The 12,164-nt window shown below is 41.6% G+C and overlaps 1 protein-coding gene across 1 annotated transcript in view; it reads right to left on the reverse strand.

Annotated features, from left to right (window-relative positions):
- DGKZ (diacylglycerol kinase zeta) overlaps window positions 1–12,164 on the reverse strand; it is a 135,650-nt gene that overhangs the window by 46,297 nt on the left and 77,189 nt on the right. The window contains exons 4-12 of the mRNA XM_015407559.1: window positions 10,543–10,620; window positions 8,679–8,735; window positions 7,017–7,085; window positions 6,423–6,494; window positions 5,216–5,332; window positions 5,048–5,119; window positions 3,027–3,122; window positions 2,833–2,915; window positions 599–659 (exon numbers count right to left, since the gene is read on the reverse strand). Of these exons, the coding sequence (XP_015263045.1) occupies window positions 599–659; window positions 2,833–2,915; window positions 3,027–3,122; window positions 5,048–5,119; window positions 5,216–5,332; window positions 6,423–6,494; window positions 7,017–7,085; window positions 8,679–8,735; window positions 10,543–10,620 (705 nt within the window). The remainder of the gene's footprint in view (window positions 1–598; window positions 660–2,832; window positions 2,916–3,026; window positions 3,123–5,047; window positions 5,120–5,215; window positions 5,333–6,422; window positions 6,495–7,016; window positions 7,086–8,678; window positions 8,736–10,542; window positions 10,621–12,164) is intronic.

Below are 12,164 nucleotides of genomic sequence, written 5' to 3' on the forward strand. Positions count from 1 at the left end.
ACATGCAGGGGAAGAGCCACAATGCTCATGGGTGCTCTCCCTCTCAGTGCATTCATTCAACGCATGAAGTGGGGTCATGTGTATTGGGCTAGTGTCTTACACTTTTAAATATTCTTACCAGTTCCAAGGTGGGCACTTCTGTCTTATGTAGCACCTGCAGTCTAGGTTCAGCATGAGTCAACCTTTATATCTCAGAACCTCTACTTCCATTTGCATGAAATTATGGCATTATATACCAAGACCACCACCGAAGGAGGAAGCACACTTCCAGGGGTGTAACAGAAATAGGAATTTGAGAAGCTTAAAACACTGCCTATCTCAGGGCTACAGAGGAGCTGCTAAAGCAGGAGGGAGTGAACGTAAAAGGAAGCCAACTAAGACTACAGTTGGTCAGCTGGAAGAAGAGGAGAAATATTAAGAATCAGTACTAAGTAGTTACCAGCCCATGCAGCAAAGGCTGTGTGGGAGGAACAGACAGCTGCTCCACAAAACAAATCACCATATCCCTGAAAGAGCATTAGGCATGGATCCAAGTTCTGCTGTTCCAGTCTAGTTCCATCAAAGATCATAGAGACCTAACGGGTTCATGGCCACTTACCGTACCATCTCCCCCACATGCCAGAATCCGTAAGTTATGCACTTTACGGTACAGTTCCAGCCTGCACAGAAGCCAGAACAAGTAGTTTAGAGAGTAAGAACAGAATAAGACGTGTAAATCACAACCCTATCCACGGGATGAAAAAATAAATCAGCACGGGGTGGCTCTCATTCCCTTAAGGTCTTTGGAAGTACAGCTGTCAATGATGAGCCACAGAGTCCATATGTGGCAAGTCACAACTTTTAGTAGCTGATTTTTAAAGTCCAGATGAGCAAATATGCGCTGTTTCTTTACTACATGCACCTTCCCTTCCCCCTTATCAGAAAACTGCCAGTGTGTGAATACAAAATGCGTTTTGTCATTCAAAACCGAACCTTCTGTTTCTTTCCTGCTAAAATGTCCCATAAGAATCATGAAGTTGCCTCCACAGGTGAGAAGATTCTTAACATTTATAAATCATTTCAAAACCTGATTTCAATATTCTTTGTGACTGGCAGTCATTTAGCCAATAAGACAAAGGGTTGAGGAAAAGCTTCTCAGACAACCCTGACTTAGCAGTATTTTATCATTTGGGAAGGTTTAAATAAGGCACTGCTGTTTTATTTTCCTGAGATCTTAGAAGTTTAGGATGGGCTTGGGGACAAATTTAACTTCTTGATTGTTGTAAGCCCATTATTCTGAAAAACTATGCAACGAAGCCCATTTTGAAATGGCTTGAACAGAAGGGCTTTATAAAGTAACCAAGTTTTGTGCCCTGACAGCTTGTCAGTGTAGGAATTTTATTTTTTTTGACTTACACCTTTTGCCATTTTAGATTTTTTTTGGTATATTTTAATGCCATGTAAATTTTCCTTAAGTTTTTCCCTTCACAGTAAATAACCTTTAACTTTTTTACATCTCTGCCTAGGATTTTTCATAATATCCTTTGCCTACCCGCAGTTAGCTGTGGCTCTTACTGTTAAGATGATAGTCTCAGGAATTATTTTTTGTTCCTTGCATACACGGCTTATAGGAAAGCATCATGGCAGCTGACAGTCAGATGGTAGACATTTTACTAATGTTTTTGTAATGAACTTGGAGGTGTGGGCAGGCATCTAGGCTAGCTAAGCTAAGAATGCTTCTTCTGTCTTTGGAACCCTCCCTCAGCCTTGCATATTAATACATCCTTATACTTGTATGTCCTTATACTTGGTGGAAAAAGTTCTATACCTAGGTCACAAATGGGGGGATATCAATGTTTTGAGACAGAAAAATTATTCTTTGGATTTGCGACCTATTACAGTCCCACAGGGCCTGTAAAGCGGAGTTGTTCTGCCAGGCCTTTGGGTGAGGCAGTGGGCGTCCAATTTTTCCATCCATTGGCCTCCCCTGCTGAAAAAATGCTGAACCTTCCATCTTTGAACGGTCCATCAGGTGAAGACCCACAATCTGGTTTACGGCCTAGCGGCTCCAGTTTTCATGACTACCATACCAAGCTGCTGTGCCATCTGTCTTGTTTATAGCTTTGTTTTAATCTGTTTTAACTATTTATTGTGGAAATTTATTATGAAATGTTTTAATTCTTATTGTGAAATGTTTTAACTCCTGTTGTCATCCGCTCAGAGCCTGCTTGCAGGGAGGGTGGAATACAAGCCAAAATAAATAAATAAATAAATAAATATTTCAGATGTCTGAGCATTGGGTCCACAGGCTCAGCTCAAAATGATTAAACCTATGCTACTACAAGAAACAGAAGAGGGCCAGGTTAGGAGATATAATGAAAATAATTCAGTTTAGTTCTGTACTCAATGTCTGAACGACAGTGCAGTAGCTAAATACCGGTAATTGGAATGGATCTGGAAAAACCACTTTTAGCCCTGCAGGTCAGCTGGAGGCCTCAGTAAAATCACTCTCTCTTAACCTGCCCCATTCTCATACCCCACAGAATTGTTTATTCCTTCTGTCCTGCTATTCTTTACACAGTCCAGACTGGCTTAATATGGAGCTTTCAATGCTTTCCCACCCTGGTCTGACTCCACATTAACTTAATCTGAACATTGTCACAATATCAGGGACTCCCAAGACCATTCATTGATATGAAACTAAAATGCTATTCCATGCTCCTTGAGCCAAAGGCAGGATACAAAATTAACATATAACTCTTTCCTAGGATTTTCAGTTGTTGGACAGCTAGAAATGAAATAGCCTCCAACAAAGACGGGAACTGAGCTAAGAGCGCTCCTGCTGGTACTCACGCCTCTTTGGGGCCCCCTTGGCTGAGATCAAAAACTTGTCGAGGGTTGAGGTACCACATGAATGACTGGAAGATCTTTGTTCCCTAAAAGTATAGAGGACGAAAATAAGAAAATGAATTACAGAAGGACTGCTCTCAAGACAAGAAAAGATCACCACATGGTCTGTAGTCAGTGCCAGGAAAAAACAAATCTACCTGATTTCCACCACTCTTTGGGTTCACAAACACCAATAGTGGCTTCATGAGTGGCGCTGGGATGGGCTTGATGACAAATGGTTTCCATCGCCCCTCCTGAAAAAGAGACCCATATCTTTGAATGCCAAAGAAACAGAATTCTTGCCTATGGGGCTCAGGTTTTTTTAGGACACAATTTCCATGGTATCTACTAGAACCACTTAAGCAAACTAGACAAATGTGCATGTGATTTGTCCCAGCTGACAAACTGAGCAGAGTTTTGATTGTGTGTGTTTAAAAAAGAACCACCCTGGTGTTTTATGTTCATTTCTTGTTATGGACTAGAGAAAAAGAATAAATACAGTGGGCCCAAAGGTTCTTCTACCTCCTGAAAAAGAGACCCATATCTTTGAATGCCAAAGAAACAGAATTCTTGCCTATGGGGCTCAGGTTTTTTTAGGACACAATTTCCATGGTATCTACTAGAACCACCCAAGCAAACTAGACAAATGTGCATGTGATTTGTCCCAGCTGACAAACTGAGCAGAGTTTTGTGTGTGTGTGTGTTTAAAAAAGAACCACCCTGGTGTTTTATGTTCATTTCTTGTTATGGACTAGAGAAAAAGAATAAATACAGTGGGCCCAAAGGTTCTTCTACCCATCCAACTTGTAAGCTTTAACACAAAATGTGAAGATGTTTTCATCTTTTTCTCCTTTGAACTTTTGCCTCAGCCTTTCTAAGGAGCACTCTGGGCTACTCTGCCTTCATGTTTACAAAGTAAAGCAGCAAAGATTCCCTGAGCCCTGAATCCCATAGAATCAGAATTATTTAGGGTTTATTCACTCTGCAGTATCAAGGCAGTTAATTAGCACCTTTCCTTAGTTTTAAAAACACAATCTTTCAATGGAATTACTAGTCTGTGGTGATCATTAATACAGAATTTTGTTTCATGGGTGTCAGCATTTAATTTATTGCAGTTTCTCACTGATAGCAGTCAGAAGCTAGCTGATCATTTGAAAGAATTCCAGGAGAATGGCCAAGTTAATTTTTTGTTCTTGCTACAACAAAGGAGTCATACAGCAGCATACAATCTGTTAGTCTTTGATCCCCCTGATAACTATTGGACTAATTCTTTCCTATTTGAGTTATTTTCCCCATATACTTAATTATTTCTTACTTTGTATCTCAAAAGATTAATTTAAAAATAGCTTTTAAGAAAAAACTGCTAGTCTTTACAATGCCATGAGACTCCTATTACTGTTTTACTTGAAAGATGTCCATGTAAACAAGGAGCTGAGATCACACAACAGAAGCAAATGCTAATGATTACTGGAGACCCGCCATTCTACAACTAAGGAGAAATCAGTATGTCAAAATTAGAGTGTGTCAAAATTAGACTACAATTCCAGTTGTTCCAGAACCCACAATAGATTTGTCACAGATCTTTTTAACAGTGTATTTATATGCACTGTCAATGGATTCAAGACTATTTTATTTATATTCTTACTCAATGTTTGTTCTCAAACATTTGTATACAATCTTTTATTGTATCCTACTTTTCACCCAAACCTGTATTATTTTTCCTACACATAATGTTTGCAACACAAATATCTATAGATGTGCTTCTGTTCAGAATATTTCCTTCATCTCAGATCCCTTCGGATGTTTCATGTGATCTCCTTGTTTCTATGAAATTGATGGGAACTTCAGATACCTCAGTCTTTAGGATTTTGATATGCGGAGACTATATCATCTAACTCACTTGATCCCATTTCTTCCTTTTCCTTTAACATCTTCGCATTTTGTTTTTAAATAAGACCCCAAGATCTAGATTTTATTTTTTTTGGTCTCTAAATTAATTTGAATTGGACCATGCTGATCAGAATGTACCTATGAATCAGAAGCATCTCTTCTGCTTTCTACAGTACATTAACAACATTTGTAAGCAAAGCACTGGAAACCATTGTCCAGTACTTTCTCTGTTGCTTCCTCCATCCACACCTTCCACCCTATCACTTCTCAGCCCCCCTTCATCACTAACCTCAGGTCCCTTCTTGCTGGATTTCCGCTTGAATGAGGTCCTCTTTTTTTTCTTACTTGACTTGAGTGGATTCTAGCGAAAACAACAACAAAAGCTATGTAATGGAGAAGTTGGCTTAAGCAGGATCACTGCTTTTAAAGAGGAATGAAATTCAAAGGAGTGACGTACTTGGGGGTGCCGCACCCGTAGAATCCAGGTGGGAGGGACAACAACTGCAGCATGTGCTCCAAGAGAGCAGGGCTCCTCAATGTGCTGCAGCATGAAGCATGAAACTTTACTGTGATACTGAAACGGAAGGGAAGCAACAGAACCTATCAATGGTTATGGCAGCCAAGGGTGATCACAGCCTTCTATCAGCCTGGCCAATACATGAGACAGAATGAGCTGGAAATTGGGTGGTATAGTTCTGAGGCAGTACAATGGGCTATATAATTTCAGACTGTAGGTGGGGAGGAGGACACATTTCTGAATGCTCTATGTAAATCATGTCAAGTCAAAAGGTGCAGGTCACACCAGCTGTCATGTCCTTCTGTGCTGCTGCCGGCTAGGGCCAAGAGGCGCTCCAGAGGCTACAGTGACCACAAACCACACCCATCACTTCCTCCCACGCAACTGACTGCTGGGGACAAGGTGAGCCCCAGTGGCAGGCTGGTGCCCTTGGCTGCTTGAGCTGATCATTTGGCACTGAAAACAGCCCTGCATATCTGATGTAGTCCACTCTACCACCTCAGAGTAACAGAGAAAAAAGGGAGTTAGGGAAACAATTGAGTGGGCAAGATGCTGAGATGTGGTTTCAGTCACTCATTCAGTTTTCCTGATTGTGGATGGCCTGGAGGAAATTTCAGTCTGCGCATGGCCTGTGCATGGCCATTCTTTCAGCCCATGCATGGCCAGACGTTCTTTCAGCAAGGGAGGAGAACTGTGGGTAACATCTCTGCCAGATGCATAACATCTAGGCTTTCCTGACGCAGGTATATAAGCCAGAACATGAGCCTTCTGGCAAGGGCCAAAGGGCTCCTGGCCCACAGCCTGGGGCATTCAATGAGCCAGCCCAAGGAATTGAGGAACATACTAGGATGGCCCCTAGTTGCACTTCCATTTGTTCTCTTTGTTTAAACTCTATTTCTGTAAGCTACTTCAGGTCCTTCTTGGGGGGAAATGCAGGATAAAATGCCTAAAAAAACCTCTCTAACTTTCCTTGTGTATCTGTAGAATGGGAACAACAATGGCAACCCTCCCTCACTGGCCTACAGTTGAGGACTGAGAGTACAAATTTTAGAAAGCATATTTATATGTGGGGGGGGGGAGAGGCAGAAGTGCATGTGTCTAAAATGTGAAGACATTTTTTTAGCAAACAGGTCCATGCTGCACTCACTGCTTGCTTACACCAGGAACAGCTGATGGCTACAATCTCCTTGCTGTGAAAGGCAAATTTCTGCTGGAAACCCTGCAGGGAAAAGGAGGAAGCTGTGCATCACTATCTGATTTCCTTTTGTGTTGCAGCAAGAAGTTCATGGTCCATTAAGTAAACACAACAACAAAGGCTGCTCCTGTGGCACCTTAAAAATTAATAAACATATTGCAACATGAGCTTTTTGTACACAAGCCCCCTTCAACACACACACAGTTCTTATCTATGAACAGTCAAACCACAGTAGAGGTGCTAGTCTGGCTTCTTTTCAGAAAAGTGGATGCTTAACTATGGGAGAAAGTCAGCCAGAAGTATCCTGTGCTACTCTTTAAAGCCTCGAATCCTTTATGGGCTATCAGTTGCCTCTTAATTCTGAAGTGGCAGAAGCCTGGAAACATGTAAAGCAGTATCTTCTGAGAACACACACCCCAACTGTACTCTCCCATCAACAGGATTGCAGTACTAGCTTGAGTGGCTTATCAGTCAGTGAGAACAAGGCATATATTTCTTGATCTAGATCTTCAAGCAGTGTGTGCTTGTGCACACCTTATTCCTCACCTTTCCACACTGTCGGCATTTCCCTTCCTGGCGTCTCCGGTGCACCCAATGATGCCGCACCACTGTAGGCTACAAAGAGACATGTGAACAAGTTCAAGAGGAGGAAAAAAAGAGTGAAGAGAGATGTACACTGTTCCCTGAGCACACTTCTGTGCTGGAGTACACAGCAGTTGTGCTCTAAAATTCACCCGATTACCCAGAAGAAAGTCATCCCTTCACCACCCACCTGCTTCAGAATGCCTCCAAGAGGCAGCCTCAAAGGCGAATACTAGTTCAAAAGGAGGACAGAAGAGACTGGAACCAGGTTTCCCTCTGGCATTTACTGTGCCCTTCACAAGGACAAAATAAGTAATCTGTTTTTGAATCAAACTAACATGACTGAAAACTATATTCTTTGCCCCATCAAATTCAATATACTCCACTGTATGTGTTTCGCCATTCACACATTATGCTGTACATTTTTTCTTCTGAGGGCTGAACTGGATGTGACACTGGGAGATTTGTAAACAGATCTGAACCTTTTTAATTGGTAAACATCAGCTGGGGGTAACTTGGACCACAGCTATGATTTATGCAAGGGGAAGGGAGGAAGAGAGGTTACTTTTCACCCCTCAAAACAGCCTATAGGAATTGTTTTGCCCTGGTTGGGGGGGGGGGAACATACCAACAACATACAGGAGACCTGCATGGATCTCTCAACATCAAATCTAATTTAGTCTCGAGAAAAATATAGGCTCCACCCTTTACTTTTCAGGACCATGGAGAGTGATATCAAACATTAATTATGAGTTTTGATTGCTTACAAAACCAACCATTAAATGTGATGAGCACAAGAACTGTTGGTATTGTCAGTGAAGGTATTTAAATAAGGTAGGATGCATTTCTAGAAAACTAAATACTCCAGAACAGGTGTTAAAACACTCCCTGAGCTCCTGAGAGGAAGGATAGGGGGAAGGATTAATGGCAAAACTTTGTAATAAGAAGCCATTTTAATCTCTTACCACTATATAGTACCACAATATAGTAATGTTGTAACTAAGAACAGTTCTCAAAATGGGTCTGTTGTGGTGGCGATGCACTCCTAAGCATGCATTCATCTCTTCATAAGTGCCATTAGCTTTGTGTATGAACAAACCTGGGGTAACAGATATCAGCTGACTAAAGGGAACAAGCCTAGGCAGATCTACTTCGAAGTAAATTCCCATGGTGTTCAGTAGGACTTACTTCCAGGTACATGTGCACATGACTGCAGTCAAAAATGATTATTTCTTGTTCATGCTACAACAGTGTACAGAGTCTTAAACAAATATTGAGGAGGAATTAGTCCCCACATCTCTTTTTCTATTGCCCAAACATGTCTTACTTTGCAATTAGTTTCTGAAGACCAAGCTGACGTACAACTGGAGACCCAGCTACAGGGTATTTGTCTTTTTCCAAAATACCTCTAACCAGGCGTCCCCTATGAAACATTGTTAGTCCCCTGTCTAAAGAGTAACTGTAAATCACTTTGAGGCCACTTGTGGGGAAAGCGATCAATAAATCGAAATCATCATTATCATCATCATTATCATCATCATCATCATCATCTACTGGCATCCAGCTGCGTCTGCAGACAGTTCCCTTATGCCACTGTAGCATAAGTAATTCATACAACTCTCTTACCTCTCGTGCATTCCTTGATCCAGATTCCCTGAAGGAAGGTTTGCAGCGGAAATTTATCTGCAGATTTAAAAGGAATAGAGGGTGCTTTTTGGACAAAACAGATCTCAAGGACTAACTGAATAGTCTCAGTCACGGTAACAAATTCCAGGGGAAGTAGTCATGTGAAAACAAGGATAGGCAGCTTAAGAAATTAAGAGTAGCTATACTGGCTCAGACTAATCAACTATCTAGTCCAGCATCCTGCTGCACAGAGTAGCCAACCAGACGACCCCAGAAGACAGACATGGAGGCCAAAGCTTTCCTGTACCGCTGCTCCTCCCCTCTCCCGTACTGGTGTTCAGAGGGTTACTGCTTCAGAATATGGTGGAGTAATTTAGTCATTGCAGTTAATTACCATTGATGGATCTATCCTTCATGCATCTGTCTAATCCCTTTTAAAAGTCAATTAAACAAGCACCGATCAGAACATGCCACTGCTGTCAAATGAACAATGTAATTACTTGTTGAATGAAGTAGACCTTCCTTTATTCTGAAGAGACTGCCCATCAACTTCTTTGGGTGCCTGTGAATTCTAGTATTCTGGCAGAAGAAAAAGTTTCCTTTCTCCACTTTCTCTCTCTACCCCATGCATAATTTTTATAAACCTCTATGTCCTTGAAGGCTAACATTTATTCCAGCTGACACATTCATGAGCTGGAGTCCAGCTCCAACATATGCACAAAGTGATCTCTAGCTCATGGAAACTTATGCTACAATAAATCTGCTAGCCTTTAAACAAACATAAGACTTTTCCTTGTTTCTGTATTCTCAGTCAGTAACAGATGAAGCTGCTTTATAACAAATCGGACTACTGGTCAAGCTAGCCTAATATCTGAGTAACAGCAGCTCTCCAATGTCTCAGGCACAGGTCTTTTCACAACCCTGCTAACAGAGATCCTTTTAAGTTGGACATGCAAGGGAATGAACCTGTGACTTCATTCAGTGAAGCTATGTACTTCATCACTGAAGTATGACCCCTCTAAATTCAAACTGGTTTACATTCAGGGTGCACAATGAAGATCTGAAAGAGAAAACTTATGGTTTTCTCTCACCAGGTCTGTACACATTTAAGCAAGACAGCTAGACTAGAATTTTACTTACAGCCTGCTTTCTGGTAAAACCCTGTAAACAATAACTTCCAATAAAACACAAGGTAAAATAAATCAACAAAAAGAATCAACTGGTAAAATCGAAGACTAAACTAGCAGAGCAATTGCAATAAGAATCTAACATCAACAGAAACTCAAATTAAGTATGAACAAAACATCCCCAGCACTATCTCACACCAAAGGCTTTGGGGGGGAGGAAGCATAATCTTCATCTTGCCTTAGAACATAAGATAAGCCATGTTGGATCAGGCCAATGGCCCATCCAGTCCAACACTCAGTGTCACACAGTAGCCAAAACCCAAAGGGGTCAGAACTCCAGAAGCCTTCCCACTGTTGTCCCCCAGGCACCAAGAATACAGAGCATCACTGCCCCAGACATAGAGTTCCATCTATACGTTGTGGCTAATAGCCACTGATGGACCTCTGCTCCATATGTTTATTTATGTTTACCTTCTGAAAATTAAAAAGGAAAACGGTCAAATACACTTTCCAGGGAAGACCTCTCTAGTAGGCCTAAGTATATCGACAGGCTTATAGTAGGCAGAGCCCAGTTCCAATCCATTTACAAATTTAAAACTCAAATCCAGCACTTTAAACTGAACCTGTAAACAAACCTACATCAAAATTAGACCAATATAATCAAAGTGACTTGTCCCAGTCAGCAAACAGACATCTCCATTTTTGGACCAGTTGCAGTTTGCAAGAATTTTACTCACTTTCTCTAGCTGTTCTATGCAGGGTGTGTGGACTACAATCTTGCAGGCTGCACACTTACGCTTGGACATCGGTTTTTGCTATGAAGGAGAAAAACAAAAAAGTGTCTTCATCAACTACTTACTGTGTCCTTGGGAAGCCTGCATGCTTCCCCTTCCCTTGAGCAGGAGGAAAGACATCTGGAACAAATACAAATGTAGGCTAGGAATGCTACTGGTAGAGTTTCCACTGAAGAAGGCAATGAACTTGTGTGCATGGGATGTGTTGCCTCTTAGTCATGCTTGAACAAATGGAAGTATATACATATGCAGTATGTACAGGTTACTGAAGGATCATCACTCCCAAGCTCTCCAAGGTGAATTTGGCAATAGCAACAGTTGGACAGATTTATTTGTTTCTATCCTACTTACATATACTTGAGATGGATTTTAGAAATGACAATTTTTCAAAACCCAGATACATTTTAAAAAGATACCTAGTGCAATAAAAAGGGTTATTACATGCTAATTTTGATGGGCCTGCATCAAGAAGAGCACTGCCAGCTCCAGTTGCACGGACTCAACACAAAGCCTGTAATTCTGTTTTCTGCTCCTTTTATTCCTAGAAAGACTGTCTCTTTAGAGGCACCCAATGAAGCTATATATACATTGTACAGTATTCTGTTTCTAAATATCACAGTGGTTATGACAGTAACAGTGGACATCCATCCATCCGCCTGTCTGCCTTAGCACTGGGACATCTCACAGCCGAAAGAAGAAGCCGAGTCGGGAAAAGTGAACGACACCGAGCCTCCACCAGGGTGCCGGTAGGCAGCCCCTCCCTTGAACTGATGTGGCCGTAGTTAGGGTTGATATAGGTGACTAGCACCCAAGAATTGTAAACCGCCCAGAGACCCCTACGGGGGTTAGGGCGGTATATCAAGACGAATGATAAATAAATAAAAAAAATAAAAATAAAAATAAAACTCAGTCCAACTATTAAAACAAAACAAATTACTCTGTTTAGGGAGGCCTGCACAATTTAAAAAGGTTTTATTCTCAGTGTACAACTGGGGGGAGGGGGGGTTGTAGAATTTCTTTCTAAATTGAATAGAGGAAGACAGATTAAGCCTCACCAGACACTGAGCAATAAATATGTAGGGGCAAAGGATAGGAACCGTTGGCAACTATCCAGAACATGAGGCAGAAATCTCCCCTAGCCCTGCTACCTTTTTTTAAACTGGGGGTGGTGGTGACTGAGCTTAACACTGTAATGAAAAACAGGAAGAAGAAGCTCTTCTCTTTGACTTGGATCCACAGAGCTTTTCCATGGGCAGAAGGTTTCCACCCATGGAGTGCAATTTTCTCACCTCCCTCCTCCCTCTGCAGTCCAAAATGTCCTCTGAAATGCTTCCACCATGAAGAAGCTCCAGTGGATTCAAGCCATTGTGTGGATGCGGCCAGATTTTTCAGTGGACACCACCTTCCACAATTCTGCTGGGGTTTGACAAAACACCAGGTAGTAATATCAACAGTAGTATCAGAAGCAATACAAAGGGCTGCATACCATAATAATCCCAAGCAAAGTTGTTACTATGACACTAAACAGTCCCTGGGATATGTGAATTAGGAAGATCCCCAATTTC

The sequence above is a fragment of the Gekko japonicus genome, unplaced genomic scaffold (genome assembly GCF_001447785.1).
Source record: "Gekko japonicus isolate JY-2015 unplaced genomic scaffold, Gekko_japonicus_V1.1 scaffold84, whole genome shotgun sequence".
Classification (NCBI taxonomy): Eukaryota; Metazoa; Chordata; class Lepidosauria; order Squamata; family Gekkonidae; genus Gekko; species Gekko japonicus.